The sequence below is a fragment of the Toxotes jaculatrix genome, chromosome 24 (genome assembly GCF_017976425.1).
Source record: "Toxotes jaculatrix isolate fToxJac2 chromosome 24, fToxJac2.pri, whole genome shotgun sequence".
Taxonomy (NCBI): Eukaryota; Metazoa; Chordata; class Actinopteri; family Toxotidae; genus Toxotes; species Toxotes jaculatrix.
Window position 1 is genome coordinate 11,559,912 of NC_054417.1, and position 21,777 is coordinate 11,581,688.

The 21,777-nt window shown below is 42.9% G+C and overlaps 3 protein-coding genes across 10 annotated transcripts; 1 reads left to right on the forward strand and 2 right to left on the reverse strand.

Annotated features, from left to right (window-relative positions):
• The first annotated feature begins 161 nt into the window (after window positions 1–161).
• dhrsx (dehydrogenase/reductase (SDR family) X-linked) lies at window positions 162–9,376 on the forward strand. Of its 3 annotated transcripts, XM_041032702.1 has the most exons (7): window positions 162–277; window positions 5,347–5,454; window positions 6,025–6,093; window positions 7,623–7,724; window positions 7,824–8,031; window positions 8,118–8,325; window positions 8,466–9,376. In XM_041032702.1, the coding sequence occupies exons 1-7, from the start codon at window positions 178–180 to the stop codon at window positions 8,655–8,657; spliced, it is 987 nt and encodes a 328-aa protein (XP_040888636.1). In that variant the 5' UTR covers window positions 162–177; the 3' UTR covers window positions 8,658–9,376. The 3 variants fall into 3 exon arrangements, with proteins under 3 accessions (XP_040888636.1, XP_040888635.1, XP_040888634.1); XM_041032701.1 differs by lacking the exons at window positions 5,347–5,454; window positions 6,025–6,093; window positions 7,623–7,724; ... (1 more) ...; window positions 8,118–8,325; window positions 8,466–9,376 and adding exons at window positions 2,173–3,439; window positions 3,633–3,727 and having other exon boundaries at window positions 173–277; XM_041032700.1 differs by lacking the exons at window positions 5,347–5,454; window positions 6,025–6,093; window positions 7,623–7,724; ... (1 more) ...; window positions 8,118–8,325; window positions 8,466–9,376 and adding an exon at window positions 2,173–5,279 and having other exon boundaries at window positions 173–277.
• A 507-nt stretch (window positions 9,377–9,883) lies between these two features.
• LOC121177729 (ankyrin repeat domain-containing protein SOWAHC-like) lies at window positions 9,884–13,040 on the reverse strand. The gene has a single exon (XM_041032040.1). It carries the CDS (start codon window positions 12,924–12,926, stop codon window positions 11,199–11,201), a length of 1,728 nt encoding a protein of 575 aa, XP_040887974.1. The 5' UTR covers window positions 12,927–13,040; the 3' UTR covers window positions 9,884–11,198.
• An 812-nt stretch (window positions 13,041–13,852) lies between these two features.
• On the reverse strand, window positions 13,853–20,192 carry cep70 (centrosomal protein 70). 6 transcript variants are annotated; one of them, XM_041032669.1, is made up of 17 exons: window positions 20,121–20,192; window positions 19,720–19,741; window positions 19,204–19,303; window positions 18,975–19,098; window positions 17,714–17,894; window positions 17,452–17,627; window positions 17,231–17,290; window positions 17,049–17,139; window positions 16,874–16,962; window positions 16,723–16,800; window positions 16,436–16,541; window positions 16,162–16,314; window positions 15,633–15,782; window positions 15,303–15,471; window positions 15,096–15,204; window positions 14,897–14,976; window positions 13,853–14,262 (listed from the first exon to the last, which is right to left on the reverse strand). In XM_041032669.1, exons 2-17 carry the CDS (start codon window positions 19,726–19,728, stop codon window positions 14,201–14,203), a joined length of 1,737 nt encoding a protein of 578 aa, XP_040888603.1. In that variant the 5' UTR covers window positions 19,729–19,741; window positions 20,121–20,192; the 3' UTR covers window positions 13,853–14,200. The 6 variants fall into 6 exon arrangements, 5 of the variants coding, with proteins under 5 accessions (XP_040888603.1, XP_040888602.1, XP_040888600.1 ...); XM_041032668.1 differs by lacking the exons at window positions 19,720–19,741; window positions 20,121–20,192 and adding an exon at window positions 19,386–19,595 and having other exon boundaries at window positions 15,633–15,731; XM_041032666.1 differs by lacking the exons at window positions 19,720–19,741; window positions 20,121–20,192 and adding an exon at window positions 19,386–19,591.
• Between the last annotated feature and the right edge of the window lie 1,585 nt (window positions 20,193–21,777).

The following is a 21,777-nucleotide window of genomic DNA, read 5'->3' on the forward strand; positions in this document are numbered from 1 at the left end:
GCTTTCGTGCTTTGATAATTAATCTGTGATTTATTTATTCACTCATTCATTCATTTTGTGACGCAATTTTCTTTAGGGTGGAACCACGGGCAGACTTAACCCGCGCAGGCCCCGACCCGGACTCATTTAGAGGGTGACGCGCACTGGGAGTCGGAAGCTGTTCGGCGGAACGGAAAGATGTGGCTGCAGTCAGTGTTAGTGCCTCTTCTCAAACTGTATTTATGCGGACTTAAAGTTCTTCTCTACCAGATGTTCAACAGATCTTTTACTTTACCAGGTCAGCACCATTTTTGTTCCAGTGTCTCATATATGTATGCATTCTTTTATTATTTCACTGCGTCTACGATATTTAACATGCGTACCGGGCTCCGTAGGAAAAATTACAATTTCTGATAGTTTGTCTCATGTAAAGACAAAAGATAGTAATAGATAAAAATATGGTTTTGCCGTTTTATGTTTCGCAGTCTTCCCGTCAATTCAGCATGTGAAGTTCAGAATTTAACGATATATATCATTATTATCTTCCACCTAAATTACGACAGTGAATGTTTTCACCAGTCACAGCTTCACAGTTTCCAGTGTATCGCTTGTAATATAATAAAATAATGCTGTGTGAGACATTTTAAGACTTTTATAGCTATATGTTTTTAAATGAACCAGGAACCTGTGACCTTCAGGTTACATACTGACCTTCCTCTATTCATATTCACCATTAAAAACTATCTCCATATTATTAGAATACTTTGATATTGACTGTTAAAAGCAATGGGCTGTGCTTCAATGTTCTGCATTATACAAGAGCCAGCATTTAAGTGTGACACAAAAAAGCTGTAATTATTAATTTAGTAGGTTTTAATCACATAACATGTGATTGATTTCATTGACCCATGTCCTGCAGGCATTGTTCATGAATACAGTTAATGAATAAACTTCCTGTCTGTCTAAATATATGGAGACCTACCTAAAAACGTCAAGAGCGATGTCCTTCGTTTTTAAAGTTGATCTCTGAGCACATGGGAAGAACTGCTTGACCCATGACCCTAAATAAATACATGACCCTGGAAGGTGTAGTTTTGATAAAATTCACTGTCTTATCTAGAGCTTTTCTAGAGTTTGGCTAGAAGGCCATCTGCTGAAGAATCGTCAGATGTGACCAAAAGCCGTGGAAAAAGCTTGAACTGCCTTTAAAGAAGGACTCCCTGTTTGTGATGCTCTTTGTGCACACTTAAACTAATTTAAAGCCATTAACCAAAAGGGAATTTTTTGCTAAAGCATGTGACAGCAGAGAACGTAATCACCAATGCATTACACATCAAGACAAAGAACTGGTTGTGCCTTGAGATGGTGAAATGAGTTTATACGATTATAGTCTCTCAACGAATGTAGGCACTTTAATGAGTGGGGGGGTTACATGGAATATCCTGCACCATGACCAAAAGATAAAGACCAGCTGTCTAATAATTTATATAGCATAAACTATTGTTCAACCCAATTACCTCCCTCAAAGGTAAAAATGTAGATTATGATAGTACAATACAAGAACAGGGGTCAAAGTTGAAACAGGAGGTAGTTCTTAAACATCTAAAAGACTTCAATAATTTAAATGTATTAATTTTCAAATAAGTGGTTTCTTAGTCAATTACATTGTGGACTTTTAAAAACCTGCAGGATGTCTGATGGTTCATGTTGCAACATTCACTGCAGCTGTGTTGCCTTGACCATATTAAACTATGTTTACACACTCTTAATCAGCTTATATGACTTTGTGCAGGAGCCAGATTTTTGAAATGCCATGGCGACGAGAAACCACGTTTAAAGACTCAAAGGCTCCTTGTTAGCAAAGCTGGGGGGAGCCTGATCATTTGAATCAGGGCTTATAAAGGGTTTATTTACATGTGCGCATGATGAATGAGAAAGCCCACAGGAATCTGGTAACAAACAATACGTTATTATCACCAGTTACGAAAATAATTTAACAGTAGTTCAATAAAGTATTGGTGAAGAAGTGGCTAAACTTTGAAAAGTTGCTAAATGAAGCTGTCGTGTAGATGACATAATAGGCTAATAGGCGTAGTCTGGACGTCATTGTGTTGTATTTGCATTCTGCCTAGTTTAGCTTAATATAGCTTAAGTCGCAATAACATTAACACGTTTCTCTCTTTCTATTGTCAGACAATGGAACACGTATGAAATAGAGACTGAAACTCGGACCATTAAGAAGGAAGCGACTGCTATTAGCCAGCTGTTGACCAGCAGTCGCTTCCAAGCCCTAACCAAGCTGCTGTTCTGCTGTTTTGTACCTTTAAACATCCTCAAATCTTTATTTCACTACTCTTGTGAAGGTGCTTGCTAAGTGAAGGCATCTAAGTGGATTGCTTTCGAAAGGAACCAATGGAGGGTAAAAGTTCAGGACCTTCGTGCTCTGGCCTCAATCTGGTCGCACACCCACGAGCAAAAAGTAAAGTCTGGAAATACTTTGGCTTTGACACAGATGCAGATGGGTGCATATTGCACTGGAAGCGGATATACTGCCGCGTATGCATGAGTCAAATCGCTTACTCTGGAAATACCTCCAATCTGTCATACCACCTTGAAAAGAATCATCCCGTAGAGTTCAGTGAGTTTGTGAAGAGCAACACGGGTCAGATGCGAGAGGTGTTCACCACAGCATTCTCCAGGATAAAGAGTGAGCCTTCAGGTCTACATGGTCAGCAGCAACTCCAGGACACAAACTTAAGGCAGAGCTTAGACTATGAAAACAGGCGACACAATGATCTGACAGTAGCTATCCTCAACTTCATTTGTGAGGGGCTGTACCCTGTATCCACAGTTGAAGAACATACCTTTAAGACCTTAATGAGTACTGTTGATCCGGGGTACTCTCCACCCACCAAAATTGACCTTGCAGTTAAAATGGTTCCTCAGATGTATTGTCGTACCCGGGACATGGTCTTTAGTGAGCTTGCTGGGGTTGTGAACTGTGGCGTTACTACAGATCTCTGGCAAAGTCAAACCCAAAACAGAACTTACATTTCACTCTCCATGCATTCTGTTAATAGTACAACTGGTTTCTCTATGATCAACAAGTGCCTCAAAACATTTGAAGTACAAGAGGACAACACAGCCGAGAACATCACCAGAGCAATGTATGAAACTTTTGTTGAATGGGGGATAACTCACAAAGTCAGTGGTGCCACCACAAATGGTTCAGTGGACATTGTTAAAGCGTGCTCTCTCCTGGAACTGTCAGTTCAAATGCCATGCCTCGGCCACACCATCAATCATGCAATGGACGAAGCCTTCCAGCTACCACGGGTTGACTGCTTCTTGGGAAGTTGCCGCAAACTTGTTGATCATTTCAGAGAACCTGCGATGTATCTGCTGACAGAAAAACAAAAGCAGCATGGCCTCACTCAGTGTGAACTCATCACAGACAGGGGTAGGTCTTGGCTTGCCACATTAGCAATGTTACAGAGACTGAAAGAGCAACAGGTTGCTGTAACTGCAACATTTACAGAGAATTCCAGCGGCCACCATTTCACCTTTGAAGGCTCTGACTGGACTTTATTGGAGGGCTTGATTGAAGTCCTCCAGCCTTTCAAAGTTGTGGCTAATATGTTCATTTCTTGTAGGTACCCAACCATTAGCATGGTGAGGCCTGTACTTCATATGCTGTTGAACACCACCCTCAAAGTCAAGGAAGGGGACCTCAAAGAGATCAGCATGACTAAAGAGGTCATGTCCAAGGTCTTATCAAGCACCTATTTGCAGAATTCTCAGCTATCGCAAGAGGTCTCAACATTCCTCAACATTGCTGCATTCCTGGATCCCCGGTACAAGAAACTGCCTTTTCTGTCCACTCAGGAACGTTCCAAAGTTGAGAGCAACATTATCGAGGAGGCAAAGGCGATCCTTGAGAAGCAGATTTCGGAGCGATCATGCCTTGATGATTTCTCTTTGCTGTCTGATGAACCACCCAGCAAAAAGCAGGCACCTCTAAGTGAATCTTCAGCTAGCAGCACAACCCAAGACAACCCTTTGGCTGCCATATTTTGCCAGTCTGATGCAAACCAGAGCCAGGAGGAGCTGCATGCTCAGGCAGTAGAGGAGCTGAGCAACTATAAGTCACAGAGGGTTCTAGGTCTGAATGAAGACCCTTTGTTGTGGTGGTCAAGTCATGCAGCCTTGTTCCCTACCCTCCCCAAGGTGCTGCAGAAGTACTGGTGTGTTCCTGCCACAAGTGTACCTTGTCATAGGCTTTTCAGTTCCTCTGGGACTGTTCTGTGTGGGAAGAGGAACCGCATAGCTCCTGCTCTAGTAGATCAGCAGGTCTTCTTGTATGAGAACTCACGGAGCTACTATGAATCGGAACCCTGTGAGGATGATTTGGACAATGTTTGGGAAGGAAACTTTAGTCTGGCTCAGCCTCTTGAGTGACTGAGGACTTGAAATTGCAACGTCTGAGAATTTTGACAACTTTGTTGCACGTGTACCGGAAGACCTACTGGACCTACACTGGAGCATTAAAAAATTTGAGGTGTTCAATCAAGCTAAACCCAGGACCTTTTTAGCCACACTAGTACAAATACTGAAAACTCAGTCCCAGGAAAAAGAAAACTACATATTTGTTTTGCTATTGTACAAATGAGAAAAAAATTTGTCATATCTGTACAGAAAGTGTTAGTGAAAATGGCAGAATTAGCCATAATATGTTGACATTGGATCAAACAAATCTCTAATGACAAACAAAAAGAACTGTATTGATTATAGTAATATTGCAACAGTAACACTGCTTGTTGTGTGTCCTTTTGATTTTTTTTTTGGTCAGGCTGAATGATGAATCTTAAAAATGCATTACTCTGAAGAACATACCGACACATAGACTGTATGGTATAAAAGAACTTTGTGACAGTAAAGACTTTGTTTTCAATGTTTACTTGACTGGCTGATGTTCAGACCATTTTTATTGCAATAATAATACAGTATTATAAATATAATTGGTATTGTTGGGGTTTATTACAATGGCAACAGATGCAATTTAATTAGCTGATTCTTGTCTAGCCGTTCCTGCCTACACTAGCTACTCTAGCTTTCTATTTTGGCCCTTGTGGGTCAGTTGACAAAGTCCACATTGTATTGCAGACTGTGGATTGTAGTTAAAAATCTGTGTGGCAGCACCCAATCTGATAAACGGAAAAGATTGTATCAGCAAGACACACCGGTCTGGCTGCGGTGCCATTACTTTTCACCCTACCTGTTATTTACAAAGTAAAGATCCAGTCATATTGACAATGATTTGAAAGATTGCATTATGTTCTCATGTGGTGCCATCTCTCCTTCACACAGTCTTGTCCAAGCAAAATGGAAGGGTTGCCATTGTGACGGGGGGTACCAGAGGAATGGGTTTAGAGACAGCGAGGCACCTGGCAAGTCTTGGCATGCATGTTATCATAGGTAGGCTACTGTCCAATGATATGCCTGCTCTGCTTTTCCTTCCTCTCTCTCAGGTTTAATTGAAAGTTGTAAATAAATAGAGCAAATACTCCACAGGATATTCTCTCACAGCAAAACATGGCCTCTTTTCAAAGCTGGTTTTGGGGGCTTTTATGAGTTTAGCTCATAGATGCACATGTTTCTCATTGGTGGCTGGTCTGAACTATACAGCTTGAGAAGATCCACCAGCTGTGCTGTCTTGAAAACTACCCACAATCAGGCTAAATTCAAATGGACTGGTTGAGGTAATGGTCTCATGTTCCAATGGAACAGGAAACAGCCCCCCATACTCAGTGTGATTACATGTTTACTTTTATAGATGATGAAAAGACCAGCTTTGAACAGAGACCAGAAGACCATGAGATGCAGCTGAAAGCTTCAGATACATGTTCACTTTTATAGACAGTGTTACTGAATTCCATGTTACATTAGTAACTTGTACTGCTGTAGACAGTGATGATAGGACTCAGTTGAAGTGGTTATCTGATGGACATCTACCCACCACGTCTCTCTGATCTCCATCATCTCCAGCTGGGAACGAGCAGGAAGAGGGCACAGCCACTGTCAGGAAGATTCAGGAGGAAGGCTGCGAAGGTAAAGGTCAGTGTCAGTCTGTCTCCACCTCTCTACATCTTTGGTCTCCAGTCTTTCTGAAGAAAACAGATGAAACAAAATGAAAGTTAAGATGGCATCCATATTAAGTCATTTGTAGTCTGTTCTGTTTCAATATCTTTTATAATCTTTTTTTTTTAGATCACTCATTTAATGGGCGCTGTAGTTTCCCTAATTATTTTTTTAGAAAGACACTGATATGCTGATATGTACCTGTAAATTTGTGGGAAGGTTCCTGGAAAGGTCTATTTTGGTACTAATTCTAGAGAAGTGCAGATACACTTCCAGTTAATTGTTAAAAATGACTGTCCTGGTCTTTAGTTGTGTTGACACCAGCTTTGAACCACCACAAGACCATTAGAGGCAGTTGAAAGCTTCATAAAAAGCTAGCAAGTGGTCGGTAATTTAAGGTTATTTTGTCAAACTAAATGTCCATTTTTTTATGCCAAATCATCCAAAAATGATTGTACATTTATTTAAATTTACTGTCAAAATAACTTTAAAAGTTCTTGTCCACAAGATTAGAAAACCGTCAGCTCACCATAGATATGGTTGATCTCAGACCTTGGATCAGCTTTATGGCTTTGTACTGAGACCATAACACTTCCCCTGAGGACTTCATGGATACTCAGCTGGCGTCTGCAGAAATCTAACTAGTTTCCTTTCATTTGGGAAACAAATAGTAAAATACTCAATAGTGCAAACAGTTCTGATTTAAACCCCTGGGCCAATGACCAAAGAGTCCTAAAAAAGTGTAAAATCTGAATGAATTTCCTCTTAAAGTTAAGAGAGTGTGCTTCATAAATACCAAATCTAATGATGACCACAAAGAGCTCTTTGTTTCAGTCCCACTCTGTGGGAGAAACTGTTCTAATATCTCTACTGACTTTGGTGTCTCAGTTAACTTTAATGCTGCGACTGCAACTGCAATGTGGGACTTTAATTGATTTAATCAGGTGCCTGAGCAGTAGCATGTGACTCATTAACAACATGCCTGCAGGTTCTAAGAAATAAGACCGTACCAGAGTTTTAAAGGCACATTCTAGTTCCAAAGATTTAATCCCAGGAGCTACTTCCAACCCCAAATTTCTCAAATAATATTCCTCTACACTGATGGTTTTAGGCTGAAATTTAATTCTAAGGCTGCACTAATTAATTTTTTAAACATATGGTTCAGTAACTCTTGTTCTACAGAGCTTTTTAGCTTCCTTCAGGTCCTTGTTTTTCCCCAGGAGCTAGTGCAGACCAAAAACACAGCTTAAAGAGAAGGAATACTGAACTTAGATTCATCAGGTGGACTCAAACACCACACATAATGAATAATAACGTTATCTATATATATGTCCTACATGGGATTTTAGTTTGATTATCTTACCTCAAAAAAGTGATTGATTTGGATCAATTAATAAACCGTCATGAAGGTTAGAATGTTCAGTTTTCAACGCATCTTCAACAAAAACAGAACTTTAATCTTTAAAGCTGTTGGTGAGACTCATAAAATTGTATTTATTTCACAGCTGAGTTTGTCTTCTTGGACCTGACCTCCTTTAAATCAGTGCGACAATTTGCTCAGACGTTCAGAGACAGATGTCTCCCCCTCCATGTTCTGGTTAACAATGGTAGGCTATTTCACTGTCACCGTGAATACATATTAGAGTTTTTAATATAGGTCTTTGATAACTCTAAAACAGTATCCCCTTGTGATTTTGTCATGTAAGCTGGGACCATGCTGGTTCCTGAGTTGCAGACAGAGGACGGCTTTGAGTTCCACTTTGGTCTCAACTACTTGGGCCACTTCCTGCTGACCAACCTGCTTCTGGACATCCTGAAGAGGTCAGGACGACAGGGCTGCTGCTCCAGAATTGTCAACATGTCCTCTGCTACGCACTATGCAGGAGTCCTGCACATGGATGACTTGAATAGGAGGTAAGAAGATTGAGGAATACTCATTTGTTGGACATATGGACTGTTTGGCTTCATGTTCCTTTGTGTTACCCCCTCTCTGTCTCCAGGATCTGCTACAGTTCCCATGGTGCCTACTCTCAAAGCAAACTGGCTCTGGTCCTTTTCACCTACCGCCTGCAGGAACAACTGACAGCTGGTGGCTTTCCCGTAACCGCCAATGCCATTGACCCCGGCATGGTGGACACAGCACTGTACGACAACCTGTGGACCCTCGCACAGGTGCTGAAGAAACCAGTGGCCAAGATCCTGTTCAGGGTACGTTTCTACCAGCATTGTATTTTTTAGGATTTCACTTACAAGACATCAGGAGACACTTGAAGTTCCGACAGTCCCATAAGTATTCCCATCTCAGTTTATGGTGCTATCATGACTTTCTTCGTGTATGTGCTTCTCAGACTGCATCAGAGGGAGCGTCCACAGCCATCTACGCCGCAGCTGCCTCTGAGATGGAGGGGGTGGGGGGCTGTTACCTGTACAACGGCCAGAAGACACAGTCCTCCGACCTGTCCTACGACTCTGAGCTACAAGCAGAGCTGTGGAAGAAAAGCTGTGAGCTTGTGGGCCTTCCTGTGAAAGATGGTATCTGAAGCACCTAAATATCCAGATTTATAGACCGTCCTCAGCTGTTTTTTACAGATCCAGCTTCAGTGAAGGAGCAAAAGCCAAAAATCTTAAAGAAAAACAAAGAATGTTTTCAACAATGTCTGATAAAGATGCCAAAAATCGTCCATTTTGATTCTAATAAGGCAAAACAATCAGGCTCCAGACACCTTAGCAGTGGCTGAGTCTTTTTAATATTCTGGTGTGTTTCCAGTTTTGTGATCTGTGTGAAATCTGTGTGAAAAAACATGGGTGTTTTAATTATTGCGACTAGTCAGATTGTAGCCTCTTTCTTAGCCTTAAAGATAATTTTATGTTCATATTATGAACCAGCAATTGCACTGACATTCGACTGTTTACGTTTAACTGTCCAAGTGAAACTGTCTACATGAAAGTGTCCGCACTAAAATCCAAGTGAAGCTGTGCACATGTAAACATTTCAGCTGTAAACTGTATCCAGTCCAAATGTCGAAAATATTGATCATGTTGCACACAAATGATTTCCCATGATTTACTGTGAATGACGCCTTCTTCCTGTGGGTTCATTTAATAACATTATATGTTTAGCAAATGGACAAAGGCAGAACATGCTAATAAAGTGCCTTTGAGACACCAAACCACCGACTGTTTTTTCACCGACACCAGATCAGTAATTTTATTTGTATTTTATTTTATGGCATCTGTTTTGATAAATGATTGAACTCTATTTTAGTTGATAGTTTTTACTTTGACAAAGATCATAAGCACATGGCTGCTCTTGGCTTCCATAGAAAAATCTAATCTGAATTCTTCACTAATAAAGAAGTTGCCCAAGCTGAGTTATGGGTTTATGCCAGGCTAGGTTCACCTATCCAGCCCCTGGGCCACTACCCACTCTATCCAGCACCTGGCCCTACCCGGCACCAACTCTATCAAGTACCTGGACCTCATCAATGCTCTGGTGTCTGAAAGCAAAAAAGGGTCAACATCTGATGTTGGAAAGTGACACTGACTCATGTGGCCAGAGGATTTGGTTGTCCACATTCTTTTGCCCACTGATAGTTTACAGTGGTGCAAAACAAACTGTTTTGGCCTTTTCTGGGGCTTTCAACTGCAACCCCCTGCCGACTGATGAAGACTTCAAGAGTAAAAAAGCTTCAGAAAATCCAACTAAAACCTTGAGTGTCAAACTGTTCTGTTTCTGGGAAAAGAGACACAAAGTCCTTTATACGAGTACAATGACTTAAATTTTATTTCATTAGAGCACAAACATCAAGTGTACAAACTATTAAAATGGCCCTGTCACCACCCAGGATCCGTTGGACACATCAACCTAGACTCTGAGGTAAGAAACAAGTGTAAAATTAATGTTACTTATCAACTGTCAAATACACCAGTACTGACATATGTAAACCAGATCCTGATCCAGTTAAATGGATTTAGCCCTTTTAAAAAATTGATATTGTAAGTGCAAAAGTCCCACATGGCCTGACTAAGTTCATCCAGAAACATCTCACTTAACTTTACCCATCAACCAAAGACCAGACCTTGTCTCTTAAAGCCACCAGCTTGGCCTTGTTGATCCAGATTACAAAAAGGTCAAGAGGGTTTAGTGTCAGCTGTGGACTGATGAAGGGAAGCAGGCTGACCTGAACTACAGAGTGTGTATGTGTATTTCCTATTTTTGCTTTTAGATATGGAATCATGGTCAATATATTTTGTCTTTTTGACAAGAATTTGAAAAAAAAATCTTTAATGTAGCAGATGAAGCAGATTTCTACAAAGTAATGTCAATTAAGTCAAAATACATAATGGAAAATAAGTGGGTGCATAAATAATAACCCCCTTTAAAGTGACTAATTCAACAGAGGTCTAGCCAGTTGGTGCTAGTGGTGACTGTAGTACAAAGACATTGAAGGAGTTAGCAGCCTGATCCCTGTGCAACCTGACAGAGCTTGACCAGTTCTGCAAAGAAGAAGAATGGAGCAAAACTGCAGACTGAGATCTATCCACACAGACCCAGTGATGTGATTGTAGCCAAAGGTGCATCATCTAAATACTTAAAGGTGTAATACGAGCATTCTTCCACAGTGGCTTTCTCTTTAGGTGAGGGGCCTAATTGTATTTAATTCATTTGATTAGTGTGTTAGTGATATTCTATACTTTTCTTACAGTCAATAGATCCCATGTGCAGAAATGTGTCCCACTAACAAGCATATATAAGATATATTTGAATATTTATATCAGCAAAAGGCACCAAATGTGGATTAATCCACCGCTGAAAAAAAAAAAAGTTTTCTGAATTGTTTGGTGTAAAATGACCCCATTTTGAGATGGTGAATATCAACACACATTCTCATTTTTTACCTGCACTAATTCAGAAGAACACAAAAACCCACAAATACTGAAATCCAGGTCCAGACTGCTGACTACTGTCCTTGAGACCAGTCTTTATATGGGATGTCAAAAATTGTCTTAAATGTGTCTTTTGCTTCATTTCTGTGCTTTCATACCTGTTCACCAAGTCCTGTCCTGCGCCAGTGCTGGTCTCACCAAAACAAATGAGTCTTGGGTCTAGTCTTAAATGAGCCTCTCACAAACACAGATTCCTTGTCCACTTCTTCTGTGTCATGAAAAGATGTGCTGTGGACGATCTGAGACGTCCTCACGCGCAGCTTCTGCAGTTTGGGCTTCATTCTGCTGAGAGAAGACTTCCTCCTGAGGGGTTTCTCTCTGGGTCGGCCCTCCCCATCCACAGAGTCACAGTCGCTGGGGTTCAGCAATTTGAGGGGCCTCAGGTTAGACTGGAGAACCTTGGAGAACCTCCAGCGGCCCCCATGCCCACGGTTTGCATTCTCTGAGTTTGACTGCTCATATGCTCCTATGATGTCCCGTATGTCCACACTAACACTGTCCGTGAGGTACTGGCAGGCCTTCCTCCCACTGTAGTCCCTGATCTCCACATCAGCGCTGTAGGCCCCCACCAAGAGCTTCACCACCTCCATGTGGTTGTGCATGGCAGCGATGTGCAGTGGGGTGTAGCCGGTGTTGGATCGAACATCGATGTTGATGGGAATGTTGTGCTGCTTGGCGAAGTTAATAATCAGAGCCATGAGCTCAGGTTTGCCGTGCTTGGCGGCCCAGTGCAGGCAGGTGAACCCGGTGACAAAATCCTTCCTCAGGACCAGGCTGGGCTCTGCAGTGAGGAGGCGGTCCAAGCTGCCCCATTCCCCATCTGAAGCACACATCATCCACTCATGTTCCAGGGGATCCAGAGTGGCCCTCTCTTCATCTGGGTTTGAGGAGGCTACGGACACTGAGTCACTGTCATACTTGGAGGACATGTAGGTCGACCTGCGCAGCACCATGCTGCGCCTCACCTGAGGGGAAGTGTTCATCATGACCTCGAGGAAGTGCTTGCGGCTCCCTTTAGGGGTGTTGCTACTGTCACTGCCACACAGGCTGTGTACGTCAAACTGTCCCTCGTCCTCCACCTCGTCTGAGTCCGGCTGCCCGGAGAGAAATCTGCGCTGGGATCCTTTAGAGTTCCTGCGTCTGGTCACCACGTGACTCTGCTCTACTTCATTCAGGCTTGCTACTGAGAGATCTCCAGTTTCAGCCTGTCTGTCTGTGGGACTCAATTCAGCAGTAGCTGTGTCAGCCTGTCCTGTACTACCGGTCTCTGCAGGCCCAGGCAAGGTAAACACAGATTCCTCTGCAGGAAGAGGCGACGCCTCGATCACTGAAATCTCAGGTATGTCAGGTGCTTCTTGCGGCTTGTCTTTCTTGGAGTGTCTCCTCTCTGTCCCCCATGTGTTCCCCATCTCACCTGAGCTGCTGTCCACCTCCTCTGCTACACCTGCAAACTCATAACACCGAGGCTTGTCTTCGACTTCAGGAGGGGGGTCTCGCGAAGCTCTCACCTGGCTGTCACTTCCGTAACCTGAGCCCGGTAGTGTTGCGTCTGCTCCGCGTGAACCTTCATTTAAAACTTGTTCCGGTTCCGTTCTTGTCAGTCTGGGGCTTTGCTGCTCCCTCACAGACCCGCGGAACCTCTTCCTCAGGTAGACATATTTAACCCCATTCACCGCCTTTACAAAAGCGATGTTGTTCACGTAGTTCTTAAATGTCTCCCGGACCGCCGCCTTCTTCTCCGGCTCCTCCGGGAACACGGCTTTAAAGTGCTCCGTTAAATCAGTGCTCCTCACTCTCCCTCCCCGCTCCCTCAAGAAGTCCAGAATGTCCTCTTGATAGCACTCTGTCGCCATTGGGGACATTTCCCCCCAGATTTGGATGTGTTCTACAAGGGTAAACGAGCAAAACAACACATACAGTCCCGCCGAACCGACAAATACCGGACTGCACACCGGATTATCCCCCCCGCGCGCAGAAACGTACACAGTAGAACCGTTACGATGCTGAGCGAGGATTAATGAGTGAGTGGAGCCGGTCTCTGCTCTGTATTTCTACCAGGCAGGCGTCTCCGCCTCCTAGCAACCGTCTGCAGGACACCCGCACAGCAGACCGGATCCTGAGGGGAACACGTGAAAATCATAATGCAAACTTTCTGAACTATATAAAACTATACAGAACTTTGTAAAGCCTGTAGAACTATATAAATCTATGTAACGCTATATATAATTATATAAAACTATATGTAATTATATAAAACTGTACTAAACTATATAGAAGTATATGTAATACAAAACTACATATAACAATGTCCACAGGTGGGACTGTGTCTGCAGGTGAGAATGCTAATGGGGGTCAGTACAAAGTCTGACAGATTCAGTGCGGACAGTCTTTATAGGAACCTGATGTCTCTTGGAAACAGTCAGTGTGCGATTAAAGCGTTGAGCTCAGCTTTAAGGCCATTCACATCCTTAACGGATGAAGAGTTAAAGCTGAGTCAACTCTTACTGTCATTGTTTCCTTTCAGAGGAACTTTAGGTCTCACTAGTTCTCAAGAAAGACATGTTGATAACTGTGATGGGACTGAGGTCAGTTTCAAGTCTGTGCATGTTGACATGTTAACAGATGTAAGAGATTCAAGGGAAATCAGGGAAACTGAGGGTAAAAGGTCCAAAGAACTGGTTCTAAAATCATACAACTTAAAAGGAACTTTGTTCTATGGTTCTACAGCAACCTTGATTCTCTTTTGTCCAGGTGGGAAACGTTCAGAAATCTGAAAAACATATCTTTAGAAACTGCTTTAATTCACTATGTGGTTGATATGTGGTGATGTGATACAGAAAACCCCTGCAGTCCTTCACAGAACTCTGGCAGGCATGCGATTCACTGGGATTATGTTTATGCCATCAAAAGGATAACTACAAGTACAACACAGAGTCCCTATTAGTCCAGTAGTATCTCTCCATGTATCTACAGTAGTTTTGTCCATTGGTTCCCATTCAGTTAGCATCATTGGTATTAGACTCACACCACAGATCAGGGTTTGCAAGGTGACTTTTTTTTTTATTAAAACAACACTCACACTTCACATCCATCATCATTCACTAAACACAGGTCTCAGGTCAGTCGAAAAAGCGTGTCACTGTGCCGTTTGTTTCAAAGACTTCAGAGCTGGGAGGATGTTGTCTAGAGTGCTGACTCCTGGAAAAGGAAGGGTGAAAAACATTGTAAGAAAACCTAAAGCTACAGCAAAGGACATTAGTGGAGTCAAATCATAACAGAAATGATCTCAAGGCTCTTTTCATATAGAGCAGGTTCAGAGCAAACTCTTTCAAATATGATCTACACAGACCCAACATTTCCCCTGAGATCAGCACTTGGTGACAGTGGAGGGGAAAACTGAAGGGGGAAAAGGGGAGAGGGGTAGAGGGAGGGAGAAGGGAGTGAGAGAGGGAGAGACGGGAAGAGGGAGAGTAGAGAGGAGCAAGAGTGAAAGAGGAGTGAGAAAGAGGGGGAGAGAGGGCAGAGAAAGGGACAGGGAGGGAGTGGGGGAGAGAGAAGTGGGGGGTGTTAGTGAGAGCAGGAGGAAAAAACATAACTCAGTGCAGGTTCCACATAATGATGATAAAAGACTGCAGGTCTATAGCAGCTATAGACAATAGTAGGATTAGTAATAGGACTAATAACCACACAAACAATAACAATAGTAGAACTAATGATAATATGACTAATAATAATAATAATAATTAATGAGACTAATAATGGGACAGTAGGTGGCCCACAGCTGTTGGCCCAGACTCTGCATTAAACAGCATGGGACATTGTTGTGTCTTACCCAGAATCTGGAACATGTCCATAATGAGGCCATGGAAAGCGGGAAAAAACTCCTCGTGCTGCTTCACTTTGACGATGAGACTGAAAAACAGGAGCCGAGGGTGAAACAGAACAGTCTGAATGACTGTAGAACTGCTCTAATCCTGACATGGCTTGGTCTCTGGTATTTCAAACAATATGCAAGTTCTATATATGTGAACCTTTCAATGTCCGCGTCTCTCAGCAGCTTGTGGAACCCAGCAGTTTGTCCTTTGGACGAGACCAGTCTGGCCACCTGGTTCACCACCTCAGCCGGAGGAACACTGCTGTCTGACACGAAAATCATCATGAAAACGTCAACTGGACATCTTCGCTATTTCAAAATCTGCAAAGTAACATTTAGTGGGGTCCACCTTTGCACTAGCTACCTAAGTCCAGAATCTCTCGGATGTTCCTCATGGTGTTGGTCATCTCTCCCAGCCTGGTGTAGATCTGGTTCATACGCGGATAGACACCGCTGAGGGAGGTCACGTCAAACAGCTTTTGGAAGTGTGACACCATGGACGCCAGAGTGTATCGCGTGGGAGTCCTCGACACCTGGAGAACACACTTTCGAATTAGGAGGTTTCTATAGAGTCCAACCTGTCCAGGAGGATCTGAGAGGATTTTAGATATCCCGGCAGCATTTCAGACGGATTTTGCATCCTTCCATCTAACAGGACTTGATAAAGTAGCACAAAAGTGCTGCAAAATGCTACCTTGTCATCATCAGAAGAGGTGCTTTCAAGCATGGTGTCCACCAACATTATCATGTCCTCCACCTTCAGAGCATCTGCAGAATCATGGCCCTCGGACGGCTGCCACAGAACCAGTCTGGCAATCAGTTTAGTTAGACCTCGCTGCAGCTCCTAAACACACAATACTTTAAGAATGTAATTTAATACCAAAGCAGCAAAGGTATGAAAACCAGTAGAACCAGAAGAAGGCTGGTCCTGCTTGAAATGGGACAGTTGTAGGGCAATGACTCACATGTGACCTCAACCACCCTTGAAGTGTGAATTTCGCCACAAGTACCCAGATTCCCCACCAGTTGGTTAGAACTGAGGAAACCTTTCAGATGAGAGGTCTTCAAGAACCTCAAGCAAGTCCAGATTGTGATGGGTATCTAAAGATGTTCTTTTTTATATTTTTGAAACTGAAATTCATGCTTTTGGACTTTTAAAGACCTGCAAACAGTGTGTAAAGGCCTCAGGGCTGCTTATTCAGGGCTGACGTGAAAGTGTTTACCTTAAGCAGGTGGAGCTGCTGGGCCCAGACCTCCAGCGTTGGGAGCAGACTACGAAACTCCGACAGCTCTAAACCAACAGAGGATGGTTCGTGTCTGTGCAGACATGATGGAGCGCTGGCATTAGCCACAACTGTGCTGATCTCGGTTAACAGCTGAAATAGCGGGGGAGAAATACAGAAAAAAAAAGTCCTTGACAGTTATGTTTGAAGAAGTAGATTTCAGAAAACAACAAGGACCCAGAAGTCCTTGAGGGGTCCCAGTCGCAAAACTTACATGGTGATAGCGGGCACATAAACCGGCTTCCCTGGCTCGATCACTGATGTGCTCATGAACTGCAGTTGCGTTGTCTTCTTTAGGTAGTCTGCAAAGATGGTTGGTACTGTTCATGGGTTAGGGTTAGGGTTAGGGTACTACCTGGGTCCCTTACCCAGGGTGACAAGGAGACATTAAAGCTAACCCTAATACAAAGGGCACAAACATGATTCTGGTTCCAGTCCCCTCATCAAACCCTGGGTACTTAGACCACCAGGTTAAACTCCAAAGACATTCAGTGCTCCTACCTTGTGTTATTGGGTTTGATTAATCCTTCCAAGCGACGCAGTTTGTGTTTGTAGAACTTCACTTCTTTGAGCGTCGGCCTACACAGAAAAATACAATCAACACTGATACCACAGCAAATGCACTTGTTTCGAGCAGGGTGAACGTACACACCTTGTTTCCAGTTCCTGCTTCAGGCGCTCAGCTTCCCGCTTTAGCTCTTCGATTTGACTTTTGCTTTCCTTCTGCTGGTCCCGATATGCCTTAGAAGAGACACAAAAGGTTTTATCTACATCGCTGTATCAGTGGAAGACATTTCAGAAAACTCAATCAGAGATTGTTGGATTACCTTGAGGATGGTTTGGAAAGATTGTGTAATACTGCTAGATGTCTTCTTCATTTGGTTTTGATGAGGTCCTGATAATTCTCCTTTAGCTGACCTGGGGTGAAAATAGACACCTTAATGCAAGCAGGAGCAACAAAGTTCTTTAGGATTGCATTTTTCTAGTCTACTATTCTCTGGCACTTTACCTGAGCTCATCCAGCAGCCGAGACATTTCGGTCTCATAGAAGTCAATCACATCCAGGACCCTGCACGTACAACATGGGGAAATTCAGCTTTTTCTATTCCATGTTAATTGGTGATTAAAACTGTTCAGGAAGTAGAACTCTTTAACAACCACAATGCCTCACTGTGTACGCACAAATACTATGCATGATGTGGTCCAATCAGAAACCAGAAATGCTCTTACTGCTGGTCTGCTGCAGAGCTGTCTTGGCTGACTCTCTTACAGATGTGCTGGAAAGTCTGACTCCGGTGAGCTAAGTGACGCTCTTCTTCTTTGACGGTAAAATAAAGCTTCCTCTGAAGTTCAGCTTCTTTCTCCTTCTGCCTCAACAGCTTCTGCTCCAGAACCTCACACAGTTTCTTGCGTGAGATAACAATTACACAGCCACATTTATAAATCACGCAGTTTATCATACATGTAAGCTTATGTAAGGCTCTTGACGTACTTGTGCTTCTTGTTTTTCCTGCTGAAGTTGCTGTGTCTGGCTGCGATGCTGGACAGCCTTGCAGAGGTAGCGGTCCTCCAGGTCCTGGACTCTGGTCTTCACACCTTCCAGCAGCCCCTCAAGCTCTGTGGCCCGTTGAGACTGAAGAGCCGCTCGACTCATGTGCTCCTGAACCTCCTCTCTGGAAACACAAACAGAAAAGGGTCATTCTCACAGAGCACCTTTTATTTACACCTGCTTCTTCCTTCTTAAGGTGGACAGGACTGGGTCCATGATGTCTGGTTTTTGGACAGAGCCCAGCTGAAAACAAAAGACTCATCTTTGGTGCAACAGATCAGGGACAAAAAATTGAGCTCCCCTTTCTTCTGTGTCCCTGATATGAAACTTGATTGATTGAAAGAGGATTAGGGCCACGTGTGAGGAAAAAAAAAATTAGAATTCCGAATTCCGGGAATAAAGTCGGAATTCTGAGATTAAAGTTAGAATTCTGACTTAAAAAGTCTGAACGTATTTCACCTGTTCTCAGATCTCTGCAGAATCAGTTTTAAAATTCCGCTACTGGTCTACAAAGCTGTAAAATACCTTTGAGCTCAGGTCTAAGACCTCTCAGGTCCACATCCAGTGTCCTGTCCTTGTTCTAACTCTACAGCAGGGGGAGCCTAAGGATCTGAGCGAGGCCCCCCCCATAATGAACACTTTCAAAAGCAGGTTAGAAACTTGACACGCCAGTCTATGTCTTAGTGTGTGTGTTTTGAAGGTGCCCACCCAGATTTGTCTTGGTATGCCTGACAACCACCCCAACACTGGTCTGTGATCACCACCTGGCTGCGGTCCAGCTTCAAGGTTTACACTTCATACCTGTAATGAGCTAGAAGGCTCATTGAGTATCTCCGGGATACCCATCTGATGCTGATAAGATTGGATAACAGCGGGACAGGTGGTCGCCACAACAATGCATATACATTATTAAACAGATGTGTGGATGCAAAACACCCACGGCTTCTACTGTGAAGGATTTCTATAAGACTATAAGGGAGAGGTGATGTTTATTGTTCCTTTAATAGATAAAGTTCTCCAGCAGAAACAAAGCTGTCTGGCTCCTACATAATTTCATGTGCTCAATTTTTAAAAAACTCCTCTGATTTGGATATTTATCAATCATTTTGTCAACTGTTAAAAATGTCTAATTCTCTGAAACCTACACTACATTCAAGATGAGGTAATAAAAAGGAATAACTGGCAGCTGAATTGCTTGGCTCACTTGAGTTGGTTGTTGGACTTGACAAGCTCCTGGATGAGAGCTTGTCTCCTCTCAGAGTCTGTGAGCATGGTCCTCAGAGTGGTCCTGATCTCCCCAGCTGACCTCTTGTCCAGCAGAACCAAATCTAAAATTACACGGAGACTCATGCACAACGGAAACTTACTTACTTAAAAAAAACTTACTTAAAAATGACAAATTTGCAAAGAAAATTAGAGCCATTGACTGTTACCTGAAAGGTTCTTGTTCTCTACAGGATCTGTGAAATGGACTGGCTTAAAACCATGATGCTGGAGGAGTTTATTCACATCATCCCATTCAACCTGCTCCTGCTGCAGCACAAACAACCGAGGAGGAAATGAAAAATGTAGGACAAGTCAAACATTTTAGAGCAATGTCAACCCTGTTTGCTACCTGGAACTGCCTGTAGGTCCACAGATAGACATATGTCTTATTTCTCCATTGTAAGAAGTAATTAGGCCTGATGTCCATTCTTCAGAGTAGCAACCGTACTTGAGTGCCTTTCACCCGTCAAACCCACTGTAGTGATCCGGTTTCTGCAGTCCCCCACAGCTGAGAGAAGACGCCCCTTTAGCGTTACACAAATGAATGAAAGATGACCCACTGTTTGCCCACTGTCTGACTGACTGACTGACTGACTGACTGACTGACTGACACACACACACACACACACACACACACACACACACACACACACACACACACGGTATATAGTGCGGTAACTTGCCTGTTCCATCGTTTCACCTTGGCTGCAAGAAATGAAACAAGGCGCAGGCGTTAGTGACCAAAGATTTAAACAAAACTCCTAAACTCGATTGGAAAATTCAGACAATTTAAAGTTGCTAAACGGTTTCTGACATTATATTACCAAAGTTTATTAAAATAAGATTATTTTTTAAATCTGGAAGTTATTATTGTAAATTCGGCACAGAAGACAAATCAAAGCGGGCCACTTATTTTGATAAAACCACAATCCACTGAGCTCGGTTAGCTTCTACCGAGTTAGGTAGGGTGAACGGTTCTAACTAGATAAGATTTTCAGCAATTAGCGGGCTTTGCACCGCAATAAGAGTAAAACGACACTGATATTGCTAAATCAATGAAAGCCACTAGTTGTTATTTGCCTACCTTTCCGATAACCTGGACTCGGACAACTGCTAAGTTTAATAGTTACTCCGCTACTCTGCTCCTCTTCCGGCATTCAAATAAGTGCGTGGTTACGTCGCCAACGTATTGGCGGTTACGTGACCAATGGGATGGATGGATTTGATTTTCCTAACCTATCAGTGTGTGTGTGTGTGTGTGCAGGGGCGCCGCCAGGGGGGGGGAAAGGTTAGGACGATTCTAAGGGCCCAGCACTGACAGGGGCCCTGGGCTGAGGGCTGAGGGGCTAATAATATTATCTTAATAATTTTTCCCTGTTTAAGCTTTTCAAATAAAATATTACATTTCGTCTGTTAGAATAAGCACATTGAACATGGTTTTCGTTTTCTATAACATTTTCCTTGAATTCTTTATCATGTCATTTACCCCCCTCTCTTATTAAAGAATGGTACAGTCTGACTCGAGCAGAGCGGGACTGTCAAATGCGTATGCTGGACTCAGAGAGTGATCAGCTGTTCTGAGCGTTAGCGCTGCTGCAGGAGTAGGTGAAGTATGAAGTCATGTTACCAGAAAAGAAAGGAGAGGCAGGAGAAGGCTGAGAGGGAGAAAAAGGGCAGACAGCTGCTGACACAGTTTTTCCCAAAGAAAGGTAGGCTATTAGCAGGTATTAGTCGTCACTCATCTTGGTGTTTACAATATGCTATAGAATGATAGACCTACATTTTTCGTATTAAAGTGGTTGGATTAGCCCATCAAGAGAACAGTTTACAGTGCCATTTTATTTAAATTCTCTACCTTTATTGCCACGGTAGATAAGATGAATGTACAAAAGTGGATAAATATGTGTGATAAACTAGGCTGCTAGGCTAATATACAAGATAAATCATTACATTATGCTGGTGCTACTGCTAACTAGTTTCATAACTAATGAAGTGCCCTCAACATGCACAGATTCAGCCTCAGAGGGACACTTGCCCTCACCCTCAAGCGCAGTTGAAGGAGAGGAAGGTGAGCAATACAATCCATAGATAAAGGCTTTAGGATTCTTTTTAATTACACAGGGAGCAGCTACCAAGCTAGTGAGCATATTAAAGTGTTGGTGATAATAGGCAACAGTCAGAATTAGTCTGAAAAGACTGTTACTATAAAATGGAGAATCCACGGTCACTTTCAAATTAATTTTAGGTGTTTATTTTCTTTCATGAGCAACAATTATTAGGCTACTTACAGTATGGAGTTCATTTAAATGCAATGTTAATTTGGCAGGCATCACTCTATCAGAGTGAATTTATAACAGACTGTATTTTGCACATTATGGATACTTTAGAGCCAGGTCCCTCTTCAGGCCAGGAGACCAGATGTGCTCCAATAGAGGAAGAGAGCAGGGCGAGCTCAAGCAGCACAGGTTAAGGGACAGTGATGTTGCTTCTGTGTGTCACCCACTCATCAGCAAGTACACAAAGGACCTCACTCCTCAGTTTGAGAGTGAAATCAGACATCTCAACACAGTATTTTCTGCCACTTTCCCCTCTGGTTGCACCAGTCTTGAGCTTCTCAATTCAATTTACAAAATGCAACTCCAGAGCATTTTTGGAGAAGTCTGTATTGCCATTAGGATTTTTTGCACTCTCCCAGTCACAGTTGCTGGTGGCGAAAGAGCATTTAGTAAACTGAAACTTAT